Below are 25,657 nucleotides of genomic sequence, written 5' to 3'. Positions count from 1 at the left end.
TCTCACATGCACAGGTTAAGGGGGAGAATCACCAATTAACTTCAAAGCCCCCCACACCCTTGGGGCTGTTCCCCACAGCAGTGGGGCACCTTCCCCCGCCCCCCTGACCCGCTTTGCTTGTTTTGTCTCCTGCAAACAGCAGGTCTATTGTTAAGCACCACGATCCTTCATGTATCGCTCCCTCTAATGAACATAATTAGCCGTGAATCACGTAGGTCTCATTTTTGTTAGGAGGTTAAAATCCCCGATACACTTTAATACATTTTTGCAGTGAGCACATTTAGAAAGTAATTAAAAGGCTCAGCCGTCTTTGCCTACGTCCCCTCTCCCCCTCCCCAGGACGACAGGATTTAATTGAGGCCAGCTGAAAGTTAGTGGAAATAAATTGTAGCTGATAAAGTGGAGGTTGTAATTTAATTCTAAGAGAGGATCTGTTCTTGCCTGGGTGTTTAGTTCATCAGGGACCAGTGTTGAGGGGCACAGGAGGAATTTATTTGTGTAATGTGATTTACTGATGAGAAAATGCCGTTTAGGGAGGGATAGTGCTTGTGTGTGCAGTGGTCCCACTCTCTAGAGCATCGTCTCCAGGGCTTGCGGGCATCCCTGGGAGGCTGCAGATACTGGGGTAGTGGGAGGGATGCTGGTCCAGGAGTCCAGGGTGGGAGGCACAGGTCAAAAATATTGGCATGCTGGTGGTGTAAAACAGCCTACCCGGGGCTGGGGGCAGCAATTACCTTAATTGACTTTGTAGTCCTTCAACATCTTAATTGCTGGCTGTGCCTGAGGGGTGATTGGGGCTGAGGTGGCAGAATAAGAGAAGGAGCCGGAGCAGCTGCTGGCGGGAGGTACTGGAGATGGATGTGTTTTAGGATGCTCCCAAGACTTTTAACAGCGCCTTGCACGGGAAGCGGCATGTAAATGTAACCTTCAGAAAGAGAGTGCAATTAAAACACCCTACCGCCCGCTATATTAAAATGGGATATTAAAGCAAACAGTGGTTCTCCCTGCTCGGAGGGATAATATCGAAAGCGTATTTAGCAAGGGATTTGCTGGCATACTGAGCAAACGGCCGGGCTCGCAGCTGGGCTCTGCTGCTCTGCTCCGTGCTGTGGCTCGGCTCGCGTCGTGCCGGGGCTGGTTGCTTGTGCCCGGGAAACCTCTCAAATCCCTTCTTGAAAATCCAGCCTTTGAATCCCCGGCACTGATCCCCCCTGGGGCTGAGCAACCCGTGGGGCAGGACCTCTCCCATAGGCAGGGCAGCTGGCAGGAGGAGGAGGAGGAGGAGGGTCTCTGCCCTTGCTGAGGCTGAAGGGGGATGTGGAGTCCAAGCACGGCTGTGCTGCTAATTACCTGCCCACTCCAAGCCATTGCTAATGAACTTATCTCTTTTTCCTTACCCAGCCAAGGTCCCGTTACCCTTTCTCCCTCCTTTTCCCTTAGAAGGAGAGTGCCGAGGCTGCTTTTTACCTTGTTCTTCTATTTGAATACGAGTTAAATTGCCTTCCAAGCGGCTGACACTTGGCTTTTTGTTCAGCCGCAACCGCAAGATGTGATGTCTTATTAATAAATGATGCAGTTGCCGTTTCGGCTTCATTTTCCCTTTCTTGTTTGAGCATCATGATGTGGCTCTGATAGCTTTGCAGTCCTGCTCTGCATGCACGTGGGTGCAGCACCCATGGGGCAGATGCATCACCTCCCACCTCTCTCCCTGGCCCAAACCAGGTGCTGGGGGCAGTTAAGTGGGGGCAGGAGACTCTGGTTCCCCACAGATCCAAGCACAAAGCCAGAGGTCTCTTGCTTTCCAGAAAGGGAGCTCCGCAGGGCGTCTCTAAAGAGAAGTATCAATCAAACCCTATTTTTTGCGTGCACCCTTTGCTCCCCTCACCAAAAGCTTGAACCCCGGCTCTCGCCTTCATTACCACCTGATGGTTTTCCCTGTCTCTCCTTTCCACACAGATACGCTGTCAGTGCCTCGCTGGTCCCCGCAGATCCCCCGTCGAGATCTAGGCAACTCGATAAAACACAGGTACGCCAACCCTGCCGCAGCGCCGGGCGAATCCCCGCGATGCTGGGGGATGAGCATCTCCCTTTCCATCTCTGGTCTGGGGCGGGGGGCTCAGGGCTGTTCCCCCTGTTTCCCATGCTGGGCTGTGCTGTCCTAGAAACCCATTTAAATTCCATTTCAGTTCAGATTTGGTTTAGATAGGGCTTGAGTCGCTATCAATAAAAGCCGTGTATTATCTGTGACCTTGCCAACCTTCAGCAAATTTCCCATCTCCGGATTATTGCCCTTCCATATCTACCTCAAGAAGGAAGAGCTCTAGAAATAGTCTCAGTGCTGCTATTTGATGGGGCAGCTGCTTCTCCGATGGGCTGGAAGCTTGGATCTCCAGGGCAGGGAGATGTTTTGGAAGCTCTGGCCACAGTCGAGCTGGGGGGGCTGCAGTGAGACAGTGCCTAATGCCAATTCTGGCCAGCTCAGATCTCCTTTGGAGCAAGCTCTGCCCTTCTGCACCACCAAAGGGGGGGTCAGATTTGTGCTTTGGCATCTCTGGAAAGATGCCTTGACACCTGCAGCAGTGTTTGAGGGCAGCAAGGAAAGGATAAATTGGGGCTCTGTCGATAATCATGGCTTGGGAGATGTTCCTGCAGGAGCACGGATGGGGCGGCACAGCTTCATCTCTCCCTGGCCACTCTCCGTGTTTCTCTCTGCAGGTTTTCCACCAAGTATTGGATGTCTCAGACCTGCACCGTCTGCGGGAAAGGAATGTTGTTTGGCTTAAAATGCAAAAACTGCAAGTACGTCATGGTGCTGGAGCTGTTTGTGTTGCTCCTTATTGTTGCGAGGGGGATAATTAGGGTTTTGCTGGTGGAGCTGAGCAGGCACGGGGAGACTGACCAGCCTTTTGCCAGCTCTTCTTTGCAAGAAGCTTTAATGAGACATGAAATTGGGTGAAGAACATCTCAAAACAGGGCTGAGGTTGGGTCTGCGTGCTGGGGATGGGAGTGGGGTCCTCGGGGAGGATGCTGCCCACCAGACCTCGGCTCTGTTTGCACCAGAGCTCTGAGTCAGATCCTGACAGCCTCTCCGCTCGCTGCTGTCCTTGGCCTGTCTTTACATACCCACGCTGTGGGGTTATGTGCGGAATTAGCTACAGGAGATGGAGGGATGGATGTGGTGGACAGGGGCTGAGAGTGGCTCGGATGAGAGCAACGCCTCCGTGCAGGGCAGCTCCAGGCATCGGATGGGTTTTCCCCACAGCCTTGGGCTGTATCCTCTATTTTTTGCATCAGAAAAATGTCTTGGGGCCTCTGTTTCCTGGCAATGTTGTGGCACCAAGGAGCCAACCCACCCCAAAACGCAATTAAGCTGCGATGCAAAGGAGAGGGGCTGTGCTGGCCGTGAAATTGGGCAGGGCTGGAAAAGATAGCAAGGCACAGGCTGGGGCCACTTATACGGCTTTAAATCCGGTGTAGCCCATTTCTTACTATCGTGCAGCCATCAGCGCTTAATAAAGCTGCTTCTGGAGACACGATTGCCTTTCCTAGGGATGGGTGCTGGGAATACGCCGATTGTCTGCGGGTAACTGAATTAGCCAGAGCTATGAAGTGATAATGATCGCTGTTGCCGTTGATTAAATGCTGATGAGTTAGAAAATTGGGATTTAAACCTGCACCAGAAAAGCCTGGTTACTCTGCAGTTGGTGGTGGCTTTCTGGAAGTGATAATATCAAATATATATTTTAAAGTGGTGATTCCTATTTCATTCAGTGCTCACGTAACTGGAGGCTTTGCTGCCTGCAAGCCCTGCCTGCTGTGCCTGTCCGGGGCTGGTCCCCGCGTGGGACGAGGGATGCTGGGACCTGCCCCTGCGATGCTGCGGCTCCGGCTCTCTGTCGGTCCTGCTGTCCTGTAGTCGCTGAGAAAAGAGCAAATAAATTTCCCGGTTGTAAAAAGTTAGGAAGAACATAAAGTACTTAGGTTCGCCGGCTTTGCCGTAGCCACCCAGCCCCAGCACTGCTTTCCCCAGAAACAGGAGGGGAACAAGTAGGTAAAACAAACAAACAGACCCCAAATCCCCCCAAGCCTCGAATACTGAATTAATCTCTGCCTTTCCCTCTAGGAACGGCTTTGTAATAAAAGCTAACATGCACGGCTCCTGAATTTTCATTACCCAGCTCATTGACTTGTAGCTGCTGTCTTTTTTTTTTTTATCCTTTACCCTTGTTTTTTTAAATCCTTTCCTCCTTTTTGCCTTTTCCCCCGTGGCTCTCGCCGCTCCGCTGTGGCTGCTGCAGCAGAGCGTGAGTTGGGGACTCGTTTCCATCCCTAATTAAGGACGAAAGGGAAGGTTTCAGGGCGGCAGGAGCCTGCTTATGCCTATATGTATGACCCGTGGGTGAAACCCTCCATAGACTTCTGCCCCGGCTCTGCGAAACCAGGCAAAGCTCTGCAGAATATTCAATGTAGCCGTAAATGCTCTCATTATTTTTGTTAAATGTCCTGGTAATGAAGCTGGGAGGGGAGGGCACAATGGCAGAGATTCATTGGGAGCCAAAGGGGGCTGGGGCAGCTGCTTCCTTCCCTTCTGCTGCCCCTGAATTTAATTAAGCGTAAAGCAGTGTTAGCACTGGATGGTGGTTGGGGGGAAGTGGCTGTCCCCCTAGCACAGGTCTCTGCTCCTTTTATTTCAGCCGAGGCCAACAGAAGTGACAATTTTGGGCATCCTCAAGCTGGCTGGTGGGTGCCTGGTCCCTTGCAGCTGGTGGAGAAATGGGAGAGCTGTGCAGCCCTCCCAGGTTTGGGGGTTCCTGCACCCCCCCATCAGGACAGATGCACCCACCATGGCTCTCATTTGCCAAGGGTGTGCAGACCCTGCGTCCTTCCAGCCAAGGAAGCGCCGGGGTGTGCATCCCATACCACTTCTTATCCCTGTGCCCACAGCCTGGGGGGCAGCTTGGGAATCGTGGGCTTTCCCGTGTGAGCTGCAGGGATCTGGGAGAGTTTGCCCATGGGACCACTCAGGCAGCGAGCACCCAGGGGCTGTGCACAACTGAAATATTACATCAAGTCACCTTCCTGGGTGGAGAAAGGGTCCCCGGTCTGCAGTGGTGCTCCCTGCTCTGAGCCGCATCCCTCCGGCCGTACCGTGATGCTCCGCGTCCCCTTCGCCCTCGCTTCTCACGCCTTTTATTCTGTTCCCCGCTAGGCTCAAGTGCCACAACAAATGCACCAAAGAGGCCCCTCCGTGTCACCTGCTGATCATCCACCGCGGAGGTAAGGGCCTTTCTTCCCCCTTCTGCCTCCATGGATGTTGCCACCAGGTAAAACTTTCAAAAGCCCCCCGGGCGATTCGGGAGCCTGACCCTCGCTGACGGCCGGCTGGCGGGATGGAGGCTCCCGAACCGCTTGGGCGCTCTGTGAAAATTTTACCCACCGTTTTTTCCGCTTGTAGGGAGACGAGCTGTTCGGGGCGAGGCAGATTTGCATTGCAAACCACTTCCACCCACCCTTCCCCTGCCTCCTTTTCTTTTCAGATTCCCCACCGCACGGGGTAAGTGCAACAGGTTTTAGCCTTTTGCTACTGTCGAGAGCTTAGGGCGGACGCGTGGGACCCCAAATCTCCCGTGGCGCTGTCGGTGCATGGGGGTCCCCACCACGGGGACGTGACCGTGCCACTGCGGATGCTCGTGGTGCTTTCAGACCTGCCTTATCCCACTCTCTTCCGGGAGAGCCCATCCTAAAATCCACAGAGGAGGGAGAACTTTGCAGCAGGACGACGGGCGTCGCTTCCCACCTCTTTTCTTCCAGATTTTGGCCGAGTGCTCCCCGACGGCCAGAGGACTGCGACAGCCTAAGGGAAACTCTTCCAATTACCATTGCTTTGAATTTTGAGCTCTTAAGGCCGTTACTCTGTGTTAAATACCACCAAAAACATGTTCATTGGTTTAATCATGGGGAAATGCATTGCGCTGGTGGCACCTCGCAAGGCGAGTGAGGATGCTGTGGCTCGGAGGGGGCAATTTTGCAGCCTCCACTCCGGTCCCCCATGCCCTTGCTTGCAGCACATTTGGGTGGAAGACCCCCCTGTCATGCTCTGAGGTGCTGCAAACCCTGACCAGGAGGCAGGGAAAGCAGCGTCCTGCACTGCCAGGGGCAGGTGGGCTCCTGGGATGGGCAGAAATTCAGATTAACACCTGCGGTCAGTGATGTTGCAAGAGCTGGAGCTGCCTGTTGTGTGTTTTAGCATGGGAACGAGGAGCAGCGTGGCTTCAGGGTGGCCTCAGCATCAGTGAAAAAAGCTCTGAAATGCCTTGCCCTGCAGCCACCCCGTTTCCAAGTCCCCGGGCTGCAGGCTGGCTTTCTCCCCACAAAATCTCTCCGCCAAGAGCAGGGTGCTCTGAGCAGGCTCCTTCCCCCTGCCCTGAAAAGCTGTGATGAGGAAGAGGATGGTGCCTCCTTCTGATGCTGGCTGACCCCCCAGCTCGTGGGGTGGCTGCAATGGCTGCTGAGCTTCCCTGAATTGCAGCCCCTCGGTGGGGGAAGAAGGGTGCAGTTTGCATCCCACGGTGGGGACTTTAAGCCCCCCACATCCCGAGGGGTTTGGCTGTAGCCTGGGTGCAGGGGGGAGCCCGAAGGCTGGCTGCCATCCCAGAGCAGGAGCCGAGCAGCTGGAGATGCCGTGGGGGATTGCTTTGGAGAACGATTCAAGAGCAGTTTGCAAGTGCAGGGTTGACCCCAAGTGCTCCTTCAAAGCTTTGATGTCTCTCCCTCTCTCTCCCCCTCCTCTCCATCCCCTTTTCCCCTCTCTCCCTTCTTAATCCAGCAAGGTTAGTCCGGACAGAGTCGGTGCCCTGTGATATCAACAACCCCTTGCGGAAACCCCCCAGGTATTCGGACCTACACGTCAGCCAGACACTCCCCAAAACCAACAAACTCAACAAGGTGAGCTGCTCCACCAGCCCTGAACACCTGCTTCATGCCCACCCCCTGCCAGAGGGGACCCGGCCCTGTGTCACTGAAATATCAGCGGCTTTTGCTGGTTCTTCGCATGCAGCTGCTGCTCTTGCAAACAAGGGGGCCAAAGCTGGTGGCATTTTCAAATGCCACTGGAGTTGGGTTGCTTGAGCCACCCTGTTTGCCTCGGCTTTCCTAGGGCACGTCCTTTCGTGAAGCATCGATCCCATTTGCTGGGCAGGAGCATGGCTTGGAGATTAATTTCTAAAAGAATGAATTTAAGAGCAAAAGGGGCCATGCCCTGACCTTGTGTTTGGGGCAGGAGGAGACCCCGGTGGGTTGTCCCAAGGATGGGGCATCTCCCAGCCTCCCAGCCATCTGCCAGGACCAGGCCTTGCAGGCGGCTCCATGGGTCTCCAGGCACATCCACAGCTATGGGACTGTTGTGTGTGTCAATGCATGGGTAGGAGATGCCTAAAAACCTGCTTGGGGACTTAAATTTAAAAAATAATCCCATGCACCAGTGCTAATTCAAGGAGCAGAGTGAGGGTGAGCTTGGTGTTGAGGCAGGATGGGCTGTGCTGCAAGCAGAGCTGCAGACCTCTCGCCCCTTGGGTTTCCCAGTGTGGGTTGCATCTGCTGAGGTTATTTCTTTTAAAAATAAAATGGGATCAGCCCGTGTCCCACCAGTCCTGCGCCATTGTGGCCTCTCAGTCTCCAGATCTAAGCTGAATTTGGGGTGTTTTGAGGTCTCTGCTACCACCTGAGACTTTTGTAAATAACAAATTTATTGCTACAAATAAAACAAGCTCAGAATTTGTTTATGTCTCTGGCAAATCTGGTCAAGCCAGACCTGACAGTGCACCTGGCTCACTTCCTTCTGCCCTGCATTAATAGCAATAAAACTGGCATGGGGTTACTTTTTGATGAAATTTAGAGCATGTTGCCTTCAGTGGAAAATTTATCGTGGGTGGCCAGAGGTAGCGCAGGGTAAGGTATTTGCAAGCTGGAAGTGCTTGAAGTCAGGGAAATCCTCAGCATGATGGGTAACAGGTCATCAAAACCCTGTCTTCCCAAAGCCGGGCAGGACCCCCCAGCTCCTTCTGGACCTCAGCATCTTCTGGCTCTCAGCAAAGGCTGGGTACCAGATGATGCTCTCTTGGATGTAGTTTTTAAACCTAAATCTCTTAGGAGATCCTTAGTGTAATGATCTGCTCTCTTGGTGTTGTTATGGCGTGGTGCAGATGGCTTTGCGAGGCTGGAGAGCTACTGCAGGTATTCAAAAGAAATAGAGATGCTTTTTTCTTTTTGGTGCCTGTCCTTCTAGTGATTTGTTTCATTTTATTAGAGGGCAGTGGGGAAGTGACTCAGGTCACTGATAAAGGCTTTGGGTGTGAAGGGCATCAGCCCTGTTTCCCCTTCTGCCTCTGCCAGGGAGTCCTTTCACATTTCCTAGCTTTTCTCTAACCAGAGCATGATGATGCACAGTGTGTGTGTGTGTATATATATTTATATATTTGACTTTGACCTGAGCACTCCCATTCTGGTTAAAGTTTCCCCTATAAATGTGCTTTATACAACAGGGACCCCTTCTTACTTTGATGTTTCTAAAGGCATTTCTTTAGAGATATTCTGTTCTCTGTAAATACCATTGAAATCATACTGTTAGCAGCCTTCATTGTTGGTTTAAAAAATAATTTACCCAGCTAAGATTGTCATATGTGTCAGGATGGTCTATATAAAGTGTATGTGGGTTTCCTGAAAAGCCCAGCTTATTTAAAAATCAATAAATTTGGACAAAATTACCTGCTGGGGGAGGCTCGTCAGGTTTTCTAACCTTGGAGGGATCTTGCCATGGGTGCACCTGTCTGGAGATGGGAGTGCTCAGTGCTGCTGAAGGTCAGACCCTGTTAACTGTCTCTAAGTTGGGTGGCAAGGTCATGAGCAAGGTGGGAAATTCTGGCCTCAATTTTCCTTTTCAGATCTAAGATATCCAGGCAGGTGGTTCTCCCTGTTTGCTCCCAGAAGGTCCTTTCTCATCCATCTCAGTGTGCCCTGGAGAGGCACACCCAAAGCTGCTGTCCTTGTCTTGATTAGGAAGGGTCAGCAAAGGGCAAGGGATGTCTTGGGATGTGTTGGCTGATCCTTTCAAATCTGCCTCAGCTCAGCCCCCTGCTCTGAGCGAGGCAGTGAGTTTTTAGGTCATAGGAGGTCAGCAGAAGCTGCCAGGTCCTTGATGTCTCTAAGGACCGAGCCCCAGGGATGCAGCCCCCAAGTCTGGTCTTGGTGGCCACGGCTCTGCAGAGCTAGCAGGGTTTGGGGAGCCCTCAGCCATGGGTTTGTAGCATGGAGGGGCTGGCAGAGGAGCCCCATTTCTGGCATGAAATGCCCTTGGTGCAAAAGTGAATACAAAAGGCTTTGGAAAAGCCAAAGCTGGGGCTCTGGTTGTTTTCCAGGTCTTCTGGAAATGGGGGACGGGGATGACCTGTGTAGCTCTCACTTGTCACCTGGGCTCCTCTGCACTGGAGCACCTTGATGGTGGCACTGCTGGTACTGCCCTCACCAGCTCTTCTCTTCTTTTCTCCATGTCCCACAGGACCACATCCCAGTGCCCTACCAGCCAGACTCCAGCAGCAACCCCTCCTCCACCACCTCCTCCACACCCTCCTCGCCGGCCCCACCGCTGCCGCCCAGCGCAACGCCCCCGTCCCCCCTGCATCCCTCCCCGCAGTGCCCGCGCCAGCAGAAGCAATTCAACTTGCCAGGTACCGTGAGCTCCCCACCTCATCTGCCTGATGAGAGCAGATTGTGCCCCGGGGTGTCCTCGGGGTGAGGATCTGCTCCAACTGCTTGTCTGCCTGGACTTACACTGGGATGGGGAGAAGTTGGAAGCAGAAAGGAGCAGCAAAGAGGAGTTTAGGATAATTCAGGTTGGGACAGAGCTTGGGAGTCTCTAGTCAAATCTCCTGCTTGAAGCAGGGTCAGAGCTCAAGACTTGATGCAGTTTGGTCTTCAAAACCTCCAAGGATGGAGCCAGCACAGTCTCTGTGGGCAACCTGCTGCACTTGAGGCTACAGAAACCTTTCTAGCCATGACTTCTCCATGGCATGTGCCCGCTGCATTGCCTCAGCAGCAAATGGGAAACAAGGTCTTACCCCTCTACAAGGGTAACTTGGGTTGACTTCACTGTGTCTTTGGGGTTCAACAAGCTTGCTGTAGCACATGTAGGGTGATAGTGGGGAGTAGCTGATGCTGGGGGTATCTGATGTATCTTGTCCTTTCAAGTCTTGTCTGGGTAGCTCGATTCATCTGCTCCTGGAGCTCAGTCTCTTCAGGGATGGTGGAAGAGGCAATTTGGTCACCTTGGCTGCAGGACACAGGAGTTACATTAAATGGCCAGAAAAACTCCTGTGCCAAAGCCTGTCCCAGCACGTCTGTCTTCGGGATGTCATTGGGGCAGTGGTGCTGCTCCAGGGAAGGTCCCTTCCTGGAGGGAAACGGCTCAGCATCACTCCTGGCAGCATGGAGGGGCTCAAGCTGTCCTCAGCTACCCACATGGCTCTCCAGCCATTCCCAGAAAGGGCCTGGCAAGGGGAGAGGAGGGGGAGCCATGGCCCTGACCCATCTCTGAGGTGCTGAAGCACTCACGGCTGCCCTGGGGCCAGTGACCCTTGTTTAGTCTGTGGCCTCGAGCCTGTTTGATGGGGCAGCAGCCAGGAGGTTGGGGTCCCTCCTGCATTCCAAAACCCCCAGGGTTATTGAACAGGTCTGGTAGGAAGGAGGGTCAGGACTGCTTCTCTGGAAGAACCAGATGGCACCTTCGTGATCTGCTGATCCTGCTGCACCATGGTGATTCCTCCCTTCCATCTTGACAAGCCTTCAGCTAGAGAGGAGGAGGAGAAGGAGGGAGGTGAGGGGGGATTTGACTGGCAGGATCCATCACCACAACAACAAACATTTCCAAAAGCTGGGGAAAAAAATCCAAACCACCAGCCAAACAACACAGGTCCTTGTGAGCCTGGAGAGACTACAGCTGTACACAAGTCTTGCTCGCTGGAGTGCCCGGAGCCCAGGTGGGATGCTGGAGAGGCATGAAGAAGACAGCGGAGGAGCTGTGAGGAAGTTCTGAGACCCCGAGGAGCAGTGTGACCCATCCGTCAAGGAGAGACTCGACTCCCTCTCTCTCCTGCTCCCCAGGTGGGGATTTTGCCAGCCACAGCCCTCGAGCCTCCAAGGGCTGGAATGATAGTCCACAGCATGGCTGCAAACCTGAGAGCACAGTGTGGGTTTCCATGCTGGTATAACTGAGTTTGTGGTGGTCCAGCCAAAGCTGAAGCATCCTGACGTCTCGGCAGAGTGATAGCCAGGCCTGCAGCCATTAACATCCCCAAACTGCTTGCTGGGCAAGCTCTGGACCCTGCCTGGGTCTGGGGGAGAAGGGACAGAGGGTCCAGTGTTTGGTGATCTGGTCATGCATCACTTCTGGAGCAGAGACCTCCCTGCAGGGTTTTTGAGATGTTCTTTCATGTTGTTTAAAGCAGAAACCACGGAAGTAACCCCCACAGTGGGCAGCAGCATCTTCTTATGGGGACCTGGACGTGCTGTCACTGCCGCCGCAGCTGAGCCAGTGCAGGGAGCCCCTGCCACGGGTGCCTGGCTGGCAGGAATGGAGTGGGCAGGATCAGACCCCAGCAGCTCAGGGGGCTGGTTGCTCCCTGCTTTCATGCCTGTGATGAGCAGAGCCCTGTGGTGAATGGGAGCTGGTCTGACACAAAGCAGGACTTACTGTGCTTTCATCTTCCTGTGCAGGAAGTTCTCCATGGTTGATCTCATCAAGATGGTCATCTTGGGGATTAGGATTTGAGCTTGGAAATTGCAACACAGTGACCTTTTTCTGACAGAATTACCTTTGAGTCTCCTTTGATCTCGGCTCAGGGTGGCTCAGGTCTCGCTGCAGAGCTGAGGTCGGTCTTCAGGGTCTTGAAGCTGGAGAGAAGCTGAGAGATGGTCTTTGGGGTCTTGAAGCTTAAGGAGAAGTTGCCTTCTGAGCTGGTGCCAACCTCTGGTGGCCTCAGCAGCTCTGTCTTACTTCGTACCCATGACCTGCCTGCTCGCATGTGTCAAATCAGCCCTTGGGCTTTGCCCACTGGTGATGGGGAGCTGATGGAGGGTACCACCACCCAGACCCCCTCTGCAGTGCTGGCTTTGGGCAGTGGCTCCTGGGGCTGCTGACAGCTCCTGGCTCCTTTCAGTGCACTGAGAGGCAGACAGGGAGCCCAGGAAGGACACGTCTCTGAAGCATGGAAAAAATGCACAGTTAGATGGACTAGATCAGGCAAAAATGGGGAGCAGCTGCAAATCTATCACTTGGTGTCTCCACAATGCTGAGCGGTTCCTGAAGGCTCACTGGGAGTCGAGCACTCAAACCCTGTGAGATTTTGCTGTCAACCAGGTGTCCAAATCTCACCGGTGACTTTGCAGATGACATCAACACCCTTTAAATGGTATCGAGCAGTAGCTGATGGTGGCAAAAATGAAGTTAAAATCCAGCCAGATCATTAGAGGTGTAAGGTCTTAATTTTTTGGCCTGGGCACCCTACATGCCATTGTGGGTGAGAGATGGAGGTGGGAGGGGTTGTGTCATGCGGAGGGGGCCTGGACCCGGGGCTGTCATTTCATGATACGGGACTGGGCACAGGTTGGAGTCTCTCCAGCATTTGGCTCTGCAGGTTGGTGTTTAACCCCACATTTCTCTTTTCCAGCTTCCCATTACTACAAGTACAAGCAGCAGTTCATTTTCCCAGGTAAGTCTCTTTGAAAGTTTCTCCTGTAACGTGGGGTGCTGAGATATCCCTTAGTGGGGTGTGTGCATGCCCAGCTCTCCTAACCCTTGGATTTGTGCAGCGGGGGGTTGGGCTGGAGTGGGATTTTTCCCCAAAACCAGTGTATTGTTGCAGGACCTTGCACTAGTAAGATGCTGCAGGGCTGGGAGGTTTTCAGTGGGATTTACTTCCCCTGGGTGCCCCTGGCACTGGAAGGAGCTCCTGATACTCCCAGCCCACTCTCACTCCTCTCTTCTCCCCAGATGTGGTGCCTGAGACGCCGACCCGAGCCCCGCAGGTGGTCCTCCACCCCGTCAACTCCAACCCCATGTGAGTGCCTCCCCCTCCTCCCAGCTGCCTTCACCTTCCCTTCCCCAGGCAGCGCATTGTCTGCACCCTGCCTCCTCCGGGCACCCACATGTGCTTCCCTGGATTTGCAGGACCAATTTGGGGCTCAGGGATGCCTTTTGGGCCAGCTGAGGTGGATGGTTGGGGTGAGCCCCTGGTGCTCCTGCCGCCCTGACCTAGCTCATGGCTCTGGCTTGTGTGTTGGGGAGGGGAAAGATTGAAAGGAGAGGGCAGGGGATTGATTTATAACCCACAGCAATGCACCTACCCAGCGCTTTGCTGTCAAAAAAAAAATGGCTTTCAGTCTAAGAAGCCAAAGCCAAAGCGATTAATCTTTACTAAATTATAAGCAGAGAACCAGGGTCTTTGAGATAGTTTATTAAAGTTCTTGCAGTCTCACCTGTAATATTTTCAAGTCCAATAAACTTTGCACTGAAATTAGTTTTGAAATGCAGTATCTAATTGGCGTTAGGACCAGCTCTCCCTGGCAGATTGAGTCCGAGCTGCTCTGCCGAATCTGGCATTTGCTGAGGTCCTCCTGCCTGCGCCGCCCCGGCAGTGGCCTTACATTTCAGGGTTGCTTCCTGATCCTTTTTATAAATGCCATTTTTGAAGCCAGGAGTTTAACAGATAGGGTCTTGCTCCAGGCTGCAATGAGGTTGTGTCCGGCTCACCCACGCTCTCCAAACCGCATTGGCAACTGCTGGGGGGTCCGGCAGATCTCGCGACTGGGGAAGGCGATGAGGGGGATGGGGACGGAGTGGCTGTCCCCGCTGGTGGCTGACAGCCAGGAAATTAATGGCAAAGTAGTGAAGTCAAAGCCTTTTATTTTTTTTTTTCCTTCCCTGCCTAAAGCAATGTATCAGGCGTAAGGCTGGCAGGCTTTTGTGGGCAAATAGCTTTCAATATGCAAAACCTGTGATTCTTCTCTTGCTCACCCCACTGAAAATAACTCGTGGGAGCCGCTGAGGTTACCCCGGGCTTGGCTGGGTTAAATAGCAGACGCTGCTTTGGATACTCAGGAGACAGGTATTCGTGCCTGGGCTAAAGATCAGGCAGGAGGAGACTGCTGCTCCTGCAAACCGCCCGTGCATCGTGATGGGCGGCAGAAGCCGTCTGCATCTACCTGGGCTTTCTGTGCTACTTCAAATATCAGGGTCGGCTCCTTTTGTATATGCACCTGTGTCTTCCCTGGGATTTATAGCTCTTTAGTGACAACTAAATGGGATAGGAAGCAACGGACCACTGCGTCTGAGTGGCTTGGGGAGTGTTATGGCTCTCCTGTGATCCTTGCTGTCTCTGAAAGGAGATGCTGTTATTTATGTTATCAATAATAATAATTTATAATATATTTATATTATGCTTGAAACCACCCGAGCTGCCCCAGCTGATATTCCCCACGGAATTTCCCCAATTCCCTGTTAACTCTTGGGTGTAGCGAGACCCTGGTCATGGACCTGGTGGTGGGAGGTGCTGTGTAAGCAAAGAAAAAGAGATGGTCCTGGCCCAGGGAGCTTGGAAACTAGACAAATTCAGGTGCTCTTACTGCAGGGAGGGTCTTTGAAACCTCCACTTCTCAAAAATAATTGAAAAACCTGTTTTCTTTTCTTCTGGCTGCTAATCAACTGTGCTTGTCACTTTGGCTGGTGTTTGTTGGGAAGGTAATTCTGATCTTAGAAACCACCTAAAAATACCATAAGTGCATGCCCCAGCACTGCCTCGATGTGGCCAAAAGCTGTGAGGGTGTAAATCTGTCCCTTGCCCCAGTTAGCTGGGGGGATGCCTTCTGGGGCATGTGGCAATGGTGCATCCTCCACACCGTGTGCTTTGGGCGACGGGATGGAGACTTGGTCGTGTGCTCCCACATCACCAAATCCATCGTGGAACTTCATGCATCCAATATTAATTAACGCAATAATTAATATTGCTCATCCCCACTATCCTCCCTGCTCCTGTGTGAGCACCCAGGGCCGTTCCTTGGGGACGGAGACAGCCAGGGTGTGGGTGGGAAGGGGTTGCTCTCCCAGATTAACAGCGAGCTTTGTACTTCTCCTCCCTGATCCCTTCAGTCCTGGTGCAGAGCAACGCTGTGGGAAGCAGGACTTGATGCCCGTGCGTGCTCCCCACCTAACTGTGTTTTTACCTGGCGGTAATTCAGTAATTCTTTTAACAGCCTGGAAGGAAACCCATTGCTTCAAATTGAAGTGGAGCCCACCTCGGAGGTGAGATGGCTGGGCTCGCTGCTGTGCTTAACGGGCCTTTATTTTATATATATCTTGGGACACATTTCACAGGAACCAGATAAGTTTAGCATCTGTGCAGTGAAATTGCTGATAATTAAATTAACGGCCAGGCCTGAACCTGCCCAGGCATCCGTGTCCCCACCCCATGAAGAGGGACCCTCATGGGCTTCATGTCTGCCCTCAAGTTTACAATTTAATGAGCTTTTCTGAGAAGCATTAAAAATATGGTGGAGGGGAAGGGGTGAAGGGTGAGGACGGGATGCAGCTTTTAACGGGCATTGTAAATCCTGTAGAAAGCTTATGCAGAGCATCGAGGGAAAAGCCAGACCCATTTGAGGGGCTGGGCACACAGACCGGGGGGTGCCAGGGCAGGAGCAGTCGGTATTAGCAGAGCACAGCTTGGACAGCGTAGGATGAAATGCTGCTTTTGGACAAATGAATTAAATGTTCCGGTGTGTCACACTCTTATATTTAGCCCTGGGATAAATAAATGCCTCCTTGCAAAATCTGGGTTTCTGCTGGCTTTGCAGAAAATGCAGCACCCAGTTGCCTTTGGAAGGTACCTGCCCAACCGGGTCTGAGCAAGCAGTAGGTGGGCTAGTGGGGTTTTGTCCACGTTATCTTCCTTGACTACCATTTTTTTCCCCTGTCTTATCGCACTCACCTCCCTTTGCCCACCCCGCAGAACGAGGAAGGCACCGAGGAGGCGCAGGAGTCCGAGGATGACTTTGAAGAGATGAACCTCTCGCTCCTCTCTGCACGCAACTTTCCCCGCAAGGCCAGCCAGACCAGCATCTTCCTCCAGGAGTGGGACATCCCCTTTGAGCAGCTTGAGATCGGCGAGCTCATTGGCAAGGGCCGCTTCGGGCAAGTCTTTCATGGGCGCTGGCATGGGGAGGTGGCCATCCGCCTCATTGACATTGAACGGGACAACGAGGACCAGCTGAAGGCCTTCAAGAGGGAGGTGATGGCGTACCGGCAGACCCGGCACGAGAATGTGGTGCTCTTCATGGGAGCCTGCATGAGTCCTCCCCACCTCGCCATCATCACCAGGTAAGCTCCTACATCTTGTGCTCAGCTAGAATAATTTTTTCTTTCCAAAACAGCTTCCTGCAGTCAAACGTTACCAGTAGGCAAGGCTGGCCAGGCCTCCCTGCCCTAGCAAAGGGGTGTTCTCCATCTATTGTGGTTTATGCTGCAAAGCAGATAGCAAACCCATCGTAAGTGGGTCCAGGCAGATTCATCTCCTGTAGAAACTGAGCTTGAGACAGGAATGATTTGTTTTAACCAGGAGGGATGTAACCTGGTGAGAGCAGCAGTTTCTGTCCTGGGTTGTTTGTTGTTTTTTTTTTTGCATGGTGCCCTGGTCAGATCCCTGGGTGGGTGGTGGGTCTGGACCCTGCTCGAGCACTTCCACAGCATGGAAAAGCCTCTAATTGCATAAAGCAGCTGGTCATGTGTAAACACCAGGTTTCATGAATGAGTCGGTGCTGTGAAAACAGCTTGGGTGTCTGAAGGCTCAACAGGGCGCAAGTGTTAGGTTCAGTGGTCTGTGAAATGGCCAGAAGGGCAGCAGAGGTGGGAAAACCAGGTGCTTGCAAGGATGGCTGGTACTCCACAGGTCTGGAGCCCATCCATGGAGTCTCCTTGCTTTCGACGAGGTGGGAGACTTTGCAAGATAAGTCATGGTCTCTTGGAGCATTTCTTCCCATTCCCAAAGCTGTTGTCTCTATTACACCCAAAACTGGGTATGGGACTAATAGGAGTGAGTTTGGGATGGGGCCAGGAGAAGGAGATTGGGGGCTTGAAGAGCTGCTGTCTGGGAGAATGGTGATGCGCGGGGACACTGCAGCAGGGTGAAGGGATGAGACTGCTGGAGAGGGCTTCTTGCAGCTGGTTGGGGAGCAAGCTGGGATTTGGGGTCTCCCAAACCATCTCAAACACCTCCAGAGCTGTCTTGGTCTCAAGGAATTCCCATGTACCTGCTGTCAATCAGCAGTACCGAGCATCCCTGCTGAAGCAGCACTGAGCATCCCAGCATACTCCTTGCATGGGTGGGCAAAACCAAAATCCCTGCTGGCCTCGAGGCAGGGAGGCTGCAGTCACTCCCAGAGCAGCTGTTGTCATGTAAAATGCATTTTTTTCTGAGTATTCAGTTATTTCCCTCACCTCTAGACCATGTATTCAGCCACAGGGCTTGACGTGGTGCCGCTTTGCATCCCACCACGGGTTACCTTCTCTGGGAGAAGCTTACCCAAGGTGAGGTTGAATTTCCAGCCTCCTCCTGGCAGTGTTTCAGAAAGCCTGCACTGAAATGGCAATGCTTCCGGCAGCCATTAGTGATGAAATATTGCATCATCCTTCCCTAATGTCCCCTTGAAAGCAGCATCTCCTGGCCCACCGGTCCCTGCTGGGGCAGCTCTGTGGGTGCCAGGGTGGGGGCTTTGCTTTGCTCTTCCTCTTACTCAACAGCAAAGGATTTCGACCCAGATTTGTGGCTCCTCACACCATCGTTTGCTCCCTGCTCTGGTGGGTTCAGGGACTGCATTTGGCTTGGGAGTTGCGTGCTCTAGAGACGTGACTCCAAACCGGGGCTGGCTCTCCCCAGCTGGGGACTGGAAAAAAATGTGCTTTTTATTTTGGGACCAAAAAATACTCCTCTCAGAAAATTCAGCAGCATTTCAGATTCCCATCTATTAGCTAGTTCAGGCTAAAGGCTTTTTGAAAAGTGTGCAAACACATGTATTGATCAATGCGTCAGAGACCCCATCCGTGTGTTACACTGTGTTGCCGCTGCTACCCAGAGCAAAACGCAGCTTCTCCGTCCCGCTCCGCTCTGTGATCCCTTTGCAGCCCCTATTTGCTCAGCTTTTCAATCCTATTCAATATCAAAACCTGGGCAATATATTCTTTTTGTTTAGCTACAAAGTGTTTTCTATTCTAATGCCTCTTTATATAAAAACCGTAAAGGTGCCATTTTTGACAGTTTGACAAAATAAATATGTGCACTGCAGTAGTTTGATGCATTAATATGAGGTCTGTGAAGCGCGCTGCTCGGCTTGCTTTTCTTCTCAGCTGCACTCGGTCCTTTTTTTAAGGTCAAAGTACAGCTTTATTGGATTGCCCTAAATATAACCTGTGCTTGCAACGTCTCCAAGCATTGCCTGTTCTTTGCCTACAAGCAGCAACCCGCTTTTATCCGTATTCTTCGAAGGCTGAATCAACATCACAATAGTTTTTCAATTGCAACTAGAAACCTGTTTGGTTTTCTCCTGCTGGGATTTCTGGGGTGCAATCAGCTCATATTTGGTGCTCGTGCTGGGTTGGCCACGAGGATGCAGGAAAGCCAAGGGGGATGCTGGAAGGGGGCTCAGCTCAGTCTCAGGGAATTTTTGGGAAGCCCAGGACTGCATGAGTGCACATCCCTTAGCCTGGAGGTCATTTCCACAGACAATTTATTGCACTTTGAGGCTTCCTGTGGGGCTCTTTTCTCCTGGTGCTTCCCCAGGAGGGACCTCTGGGGCTTGTGGGGCAAAGCATCCCTTGCATTTCCCAGGGCGACAGTGCAGGGATGCTCCCTTGTCCTTGTGCCTGCAGTCCTTGTCTGGTCTATCCTTGGTTGAACATTTTTGGGGGCTTCTTGGAACATCTCTGCTCATCTCCACTGGGGAAAAGCCTTCTCACCATGTGGAGGTCTCCATCCCATGCATGTTTCCTTATCTGGTGCTGCTTCTGGGAATGGACAGGTCTTTCCTAAGGGATACAACAGCCCTGGAGACTCTTCTGCCATGGCACGGATGGGAACTGCTGCTCGGGCATTCGAGGGAATGAGTCTGGGAAGAGGACAGTGTGGTGTGAGCTGGACTGGGAATAGTTGGAGATACTGGTAATGGTCCAGGATGTGACACTGGGGGAGGAGGGAGGCTGGTGACCCCATGCAGAGAAGAGCATTGCTCTTCAGACAGGATTTTTCTGAGGGGACTCAAGTTCTTTAAACTTTAAACCAGACTTTGCTTAGAGTGGGGTAAAATCACTCCCAGCTGCCTGATGGGGCGAATTACAGATACAAATCCAGGATGTCCAAATTTCCTCACCCGCTCCTCCTCACGCACATCCCTGGGGCCAAACAGGCGCTATGCAGAAGAGGTTCCTTTTCTTCTGAGTGCCCAGAGGTGGTCGCTCAAGGATGTTTTTTCCACCAAGAAAAGAGCAATTTCTTGCAGCTGTTAAAGAAATCTCCGTTTTCCTGCTGCCACGCTGGAAGCAGCTGCCCATCCCTGGAAGGGGCTTTACCACGCCGTGCTGCCCGGTGCTGCCGGAGGGGGGTTATTTATAGATGGGTTTATTTTTACTTTTTCACATCCCTACATTTTCCTTCCTGATTACTTGTGATATTCAAGGATTGTCTCATTAGCAGAAAGAAATCTCTCCCTCCAAACACCATGGCCCATGGCCAAAAGCTGGGAGGGAAAACTGAGGCAGCATCTTGCCTACAGCATGATGCTTTGGGTTAACGCTCTGATTTTCTCTGCATTAACCATTGGTCTGGCCAGATGATTGGGACTAATAGTGCTTAATATCTCATCAAAGACATTGACGGTGGGATCCAGTGCACCCTCAGGACATTTGCAGATGACACCAAGTTGAGTGGTGGGGTTGACACTCCTGAGGGAAGGGATGCCATCCAGAGGGACCTGGACAAGCTTGAGAAGTGGGCCCATGTGAACTTCATGAGGTTCAACAAGGTCCTGCACCTGGGTTGGGGCAACCCCTGGTATCAATCCAGGCTGGAGGGATGTAGGGGTAGAGAGCAGCCCTGTGGAGAAGGACCTGAGGGTACTGATGGATGAAAAGCTGGACAGGAGCCAGCAATGTGCACTTACAGCCTAGAAAGCCAGCTGTACCCTGGGCTGCATCAAGAGAAGTGTGGCCAGCAGGTCAAGGGAGGGGATTCTCCCCCTCTGCTCTGGTGAGATCTCACCTGCAGTGTTGTGTCCAGCTCTGGAGTTAGTACAGGAAAGACATGGACCTTTGGAGCAGGTCCAGAGGAGGCCACAGAAATGATCAGAGGGATGGAAGACCTCTCCTGTAAGGACAGGCTGAGAGAGTTGGGGATGTTCAGCCTGGAGAAGAGAAGGCTCCAGGGAGATCTTATTGCAGCCTTCGAGTACTTAAAGGGGGCTACAGGAAAGACGGGGACAGACTTTTTAGCATGGGCTTTAGCAATAGGACAAGGAGTAATGGTTTTAAACCAAAAGAAGGTAGATTCAGACTAGATATAAGGCAGAAATTTTTTTATGGTGAGGGTGGCAAAACACAGGAACAGGTTGCCCAGAGTGGTAGTAGATGCCCCATCCCTGGAAACATTCAAGGTCAGGTTGGATAGGGCTCTGAGCGACCTGATTTAGTTGAAGATGTCCCTGCTCATGGCAGAGGGGTTGGACTAGATGACCTTTAAAGGTCCCTTCCAACCCAAACCATTCTGTAAGTCTATGATTCTTGAGTTGTCTCTTAATGTGACTGTCTGGGTTGGAAGGGAAAGGAAGAAATTCAGCAATTTTGGCAATGGGAGGTGGTGACTCCAAAGAGTGCTTCCATCAGAGCCGCTAATAGATTTTCTCTTGGGTAATGAGCAGTGGGGACAGTTAACATTCATCTTAATTAGTCTTGAGCAAGAGTGAATGTGAGCCTTGGTGCTTTGAGCGCTGCATAATGGATAGCATGAAACAGCATCAAAGTCCTCGGCCCAGTGGAAATGAAAGGACTGAAAAAGTGCCATGTTTGCTGCATACAGGCAAATGACAAGTTGTTTTTGCCAGTGTTGAATGAGACAAAGCCAGGCCTGGGTAAGCTCACGTCAGCTCCTCAGGGCTCCTGGTCCCGGCCCCCGTTGGTGGCAGCACGAGGAGGGGAGGTAAAGCCGCAGCCACCCGGGAGGTCCTTCAAAGGACAAAGTCTAACAGTTTTTTAATGCTATTAAAATGGCTTGAGCCACCCACGAAGGTAATGGATTGCAGAAAGTACCAGGTTTTAGGATTCTGGGTGTTCCTTCTGGGAAAAAAAAAAAAAGGATTTTAATGCTTATTGATCCTTCCCAAGGCTCCTGGGTGTCCTTGAGTCTGTAACGTAATAAGGGGGGATCAGCACACTGGGTGCAGCTTTCTTGGGGGTCACCAATGGCTCTTGTTGGATGGGAATGTTGTTTGTGAGAAGTTAGCAGGTCTGAAAGGCAGGAGAGAGAAGGTTTGAGCTGGAGCTTGCCCGTGCTTTGAGCTCCTGCTGACTTGCGTGGGGGATTTGGTGCAGCTTTTCTAAGAAGATTACTTGGTTTTTAGTTAAAAGCTCAAATGTGGCACTAGAAGCCCATGCAAAGACCCTGGGATTTGCATCCTGAGATGCTTCTGGCCAGGTTTTGGCCCCTCTCTTGTCACAGTGTGATGCCAGAGCGACTCCGGATTTACGGGGTGCAACTGGGAGCCAACTCGATGGCTGCCAGCGACCCCACCCGGGGCTGCATGGCCATGATTTATGTCCCTGCAGTGATGTGCCGGGAGGACCAAGGAGAACATTGAAGAACATTAGGAATTAAGCTTGACCATGGCAGGACTATATAAAGAGCATTAATTTGTCGAAGGTGACTTTCAGTAGAGGAACTTGGAGTATTTCTGCTGGAGAGAGAGCATCTCCCAAACCCTTCCCTGGAGCTGGTGGTTAGTGGGGGAGGGCTGAGTGCTGAGGGCGAACGTAAACCCAGATCCTCTTCTCATGTCAGATACCGAAGATGAAAAGAGAATTTGCTCTTTTTTCCTCCACGGCAAAGCAAACTGGCTTTAGTAACAGGGATCACATTACCTACCACGAATTAATAGGGAAGGTGTGAGAGCGAGGGATGAGAAGATTATCCAGCTGTATCTTACAGGGTAACTTTCTTGCACTGCAGAGGCTAATTTTGGGGTTGATTTTGATTTTATATTTTTTTGGGGGGTTTATTTTGATTTTATAATTTATTTCTATGCTGGCTTTTGGCAATGTCTAATGCTTGGCTCTGCTGCCGGGAGGAGCAAGCCCAGCTCTTTGCAGGGGATCCGCTCCTATCCCCAGATCCCGTTCACTGCGGGCGCAGGGGAGCTCTGGGCAAAGCTCGGCTTTAAACGCTCAGCTCTTCCAAGCCTCTCCCCATGCCAAACCACCTGACATTTACAGTGTCCCAGCTCAGCTGTGAAGGATTTGGGGCTTGTAAATCTTAACACTCAGGGAGCTGGGGGCCAAGCGGGTATTTAACGTGATTTGCAGGATGGGAGTAAAGGAGAAGGGTGTAAGCCATTGCACTTAAGACAAAACAGATTGGGGCTGCTTGGTTTTTACCCCTATGGGTGCTCCGTGGGGCCAGTGCGTGCTGCTTGCAGCCAGCCTGTTGTTCTCTCCAGGGAGCCATGTTGGCCATTTGGGCTTTAATGAACAACAAATTGGCTTTTTTCTCCTCACTGCAACCCAACGATCTCAAAATACATTCTATCAGCCTTCTTTCCTGCCCTGGAAAATTAAGTAGGAGCTCTAAATCCTGCTCAACAGGAGGGAAACTGAGGCATGGAGCTGCCACATTGCTTTCTTCCATGCTGGGCTGGAGCCATGCATCCTGGATCCAGGTATTTCCAAGATGCCTTTCAGGTCTGACCCTTTTCTCCCCACTCGTGGGTGTATTTTGGGAGCAGAGCCATGAAGTCCTGCCTCCCCTAGCCCTCTCCACATTCGAGCACCTGCTTTGGGAGCCAAAGCATCACCTCCTGTCCTGCCTCTCGGTTGTTTTCCCTCCTCTTGCTGCTACATTTCCCCTTTCCTAGTTAAATAATGGAGCTCGTAGATCATATAATAAATAGGTATTGACTTCGTGCCACAGGCTGGATCAGAATTGATTGACCCATGGGAATACACTCCTTTGCAATCAATAACAGGCCATCAGGCTGGATAAATCTTGATAACGACTGACAACAGGAAAGTCGATACGTGTATTAATATATACATTAAGTGAGTATATATCTTCCGCCTGGAGACAGTGTTGCTTTTGGCAGCTTGTGGAGCGGGATGGGTTGGGGAGGAGACTGAAATATCCTGAGCAAAGAGGATGGCATGGATGGGGAGAGTCAGCGGCTTGATCCTCTGCAAGGGTGTTTGATGTCGAAATAAGAGCTGGCTGCTTCAGTGCTGGCTGAGCTTTTCTTACCCATTGTAGCATCAAATCCCTGCCGGCTGTTTGTTAGCGCCGCCTTAACGTGCTCTCTGGCAGGGGATGCTCAAGGGGAAAGTTCTCCTTTGTATTTTAAAAGTGTTTCAAAATGCCATGGAAATATTTCTATTTTGGCCGTGACTTCTTGGGGAAAGTACTTGGCACAGCGGGACTCGCGTTGAGGCACTTTACTAGAGAGGAAGGGATTTAAGCGGGTGTTTAAGGGAAAGCCTGTGATTAAGTGCCCTGCTGAGAGATGGTCCCACCAAGTCTTTCTGCTCGTGCCAGCTCTTCCCTTCGCTATTAAGTGACATCTTGGCATGATTTCTTTTTTTATTTTTTGAGCATCCTCAATGCTGGGGATCCTCTTTGGGGCCAGGCAGGGCTGTTTGCTGGGCAGGTCATGGGGGACCCATGTGCTGGCATCCTCCTGCCTAGCCAAAGAGGCAACTGCTCAGGGAAATAGATCCCTCCTGTGACAGCATTATTAATTTTTTATTAATAATAATAATTATTACTATTCCAAAGTGGAGTTGGGTTTTAGTGAAGCAGCTGTCTTGATCAAAAGACTCGCTTCTTCCTTCTCTTCAAAAGAAGGGTTTTTTAAATTTCTTTTCCTTCCTGAAGTTCAAAATAGCAGGAGAATCATGGCACAGAGAATATATTAGGCTCCTTCAAAGGCAAGGAGAGGTCAAAGCACCTTCGCACATCCCCATGCACCCAGCCAGCCCTCTCAGAGCCGATTACAAGCACACCCTTTCAAAGGCAGCAAGTGCCACCCGAAGCATCAAGTATTTTCGGATGACTTGTTTGCAGCCAGGGCTTTAGATAAGCTGCTGGGGCCCGTGGCTGCTTTGCATTCACCTGTCTCTTAGCTCTTTTCCCTGCAGCTGTAGAATAGCACGTCTCCTCTGACACTATCTCCTTCAAATAAAAATGCATGGAGTTTGCTTTTTCGAAATAACTTGTTTTTTCCCAAGCTGCGATGGAGTTGGAGCTACTTTTCGGGAGGCTGATCCCCCTCCTCCTCCTCCTCTTCCCCTTGTGGTTTGGCTGCGCTGGCTGTAGTTATCTCGTGTGCCAGCTGCTGGAAGGAAAATTTTGCTGCCTAAGTAATATCCATCAAAGAACAGCGCTTCCATCGGGTGGAGATAGCGAGCGCGGGATGAGGGGAGCATCATTTCTTCAGGGCTTTTCTATTTCCTCACGCTAATTTTGCTCTGTGGAGGCTCCTCTGTGCAAAGTGGGAGCCAGGGCGCTGCGAGCTCCGGGCTGGGGACCTGGGCTTTGCTGTGGCCAAAAACGTTGTTTATGGCGGGTAATGAATTCCCTGCCTCCCCATTGGGGTTGCTTTGGGAGACTTGTGTAAGGGCTCATTTTGGAGGTGGAGTTTGATGGGAAAAATATTTTCACCCTCAAGCAATGCCCCTGGAGGGGCTGGACTTTGATGGACGCTGATGCTCAGCGTCAGGTCTGCAGGCTCCCAGCCCAACATTTCACGGCACTGTGCTGCCCTGAAGCCTTTGGCCACTGCTTTCCTCCTGGTCGCGGTCCAGCAAAGGTGGATGGTGTTTCTTGGGGCCTGGGGAGGAAGGAAACCACATGTTGCTATTGTTGAAAGTGATGGGAGCAGAGGGGAAGGTGATTCCCCGCTTGCCAGTGGGCGCAGTGAAGAGGAAGGAAATGAAAAGAGAGTTGTAGTCATGGGCTGAAATGTTTCCATGCTAAATCTCAGGGAGCTGGGGGTGTGTGGCTCAGAGAAGAGTTGTTTCACCTCACCAGGAGGTTTAGGGGGTGGTAAATCCCAGTGAAACCAGTCCTGAGCATCCCTGGTTGGGGCTGGGGGGATCTGGTGCCCTGATAACACTGGGTGCCACTGGCATCCCAGTGGGGATAGCTGGCCCAGGAACCAGCCAAGCCTTTCTCCCCCCACAAGTTTTTCATTAGAGGAAAAAAAAATAATATATATTGTGTGGTCTGACATGTGCCAGGTTTCTCCTTAGACTGAGACCTAACAAACTCATGTCGGCATGACCATGGTTGTCCTGGCTGGCTGTCCCTGC

The 25,657-nt window shown here is 51.8% G+C and overlaps 1 protein-coding gene across 3 annotated transcripts in view; it reads left to right on the top strand.

Annotated features, from left to right (window-relative positions):
* Positions 1 to 25,657, top strand: part of KSR2 (kinase suppressor of ras 2) — an 87,923-nt gene that overhangs the window by 38,629 nt on the left and 23,637 nt on the right. For 2 of the 3 annotated variants that reach the window (XM_074844339.1, XM_074844340.1), the window contains exons 6-14: positions 1,957 to 2,026; positions 2,716 to 2,799; positions 5,210 to 5,277; positions 6,827 to 6,945; positions 9,554 to 9,722; positions 12,720 to 12,761; positions 13,043 to 13,109; positions 15,301 to 15,349; positions 16,056 to 16,423. In XM_074844339.1, coding sequence (XP_074700440.1) covers positions 1,957 to 2,026; positions 2,716 to 2,799; positions 5,210 to 5,277; positions 6,827 to 6,945; positions 9,554 to 9,722; positions 12,720 to 12,761; positions 13,043 to 13,109; positions 15,301 to 15,349; positions 16,056 to 16,423 — 1,036 coding nt within the window. Of the gene's footprint in view, positions 1 to 1,956; positions 2,027 to 2,715; positions 2,800 to 5,209; positions 5,278 to 5,455; positions 5,555 to 6,826; positions 6,946 to 9,553; positions 9,723 to 12,719; positions 12,762 to 13,042; positions 13,110 to 15,300; positions 15,350 to 16,055; positions 16,424 to 25,657 lie in introns of all 3 variants that reach the window. The other variant, XM_074844341.1, reaches the window with a different exon arrangement.

This window comes from Strix aluco, chromosome 18 (assembly GCF_031877795.1).
Source record: "Strix aluco isolate bStrAlu1 chromosome 18, bStrAlu1.hap1, whole genome shotgun sequence".
Lineage (NCBI taxonomy): Eukaryota > Metazoa > Chordata > Aves > Strigiformes > Strigidae > Strix > Strix aluco.
Note: the sequence above shows the minus strand (reverse complement) of the source record. Positions and strands in the feature narration are given on the sequence as shown.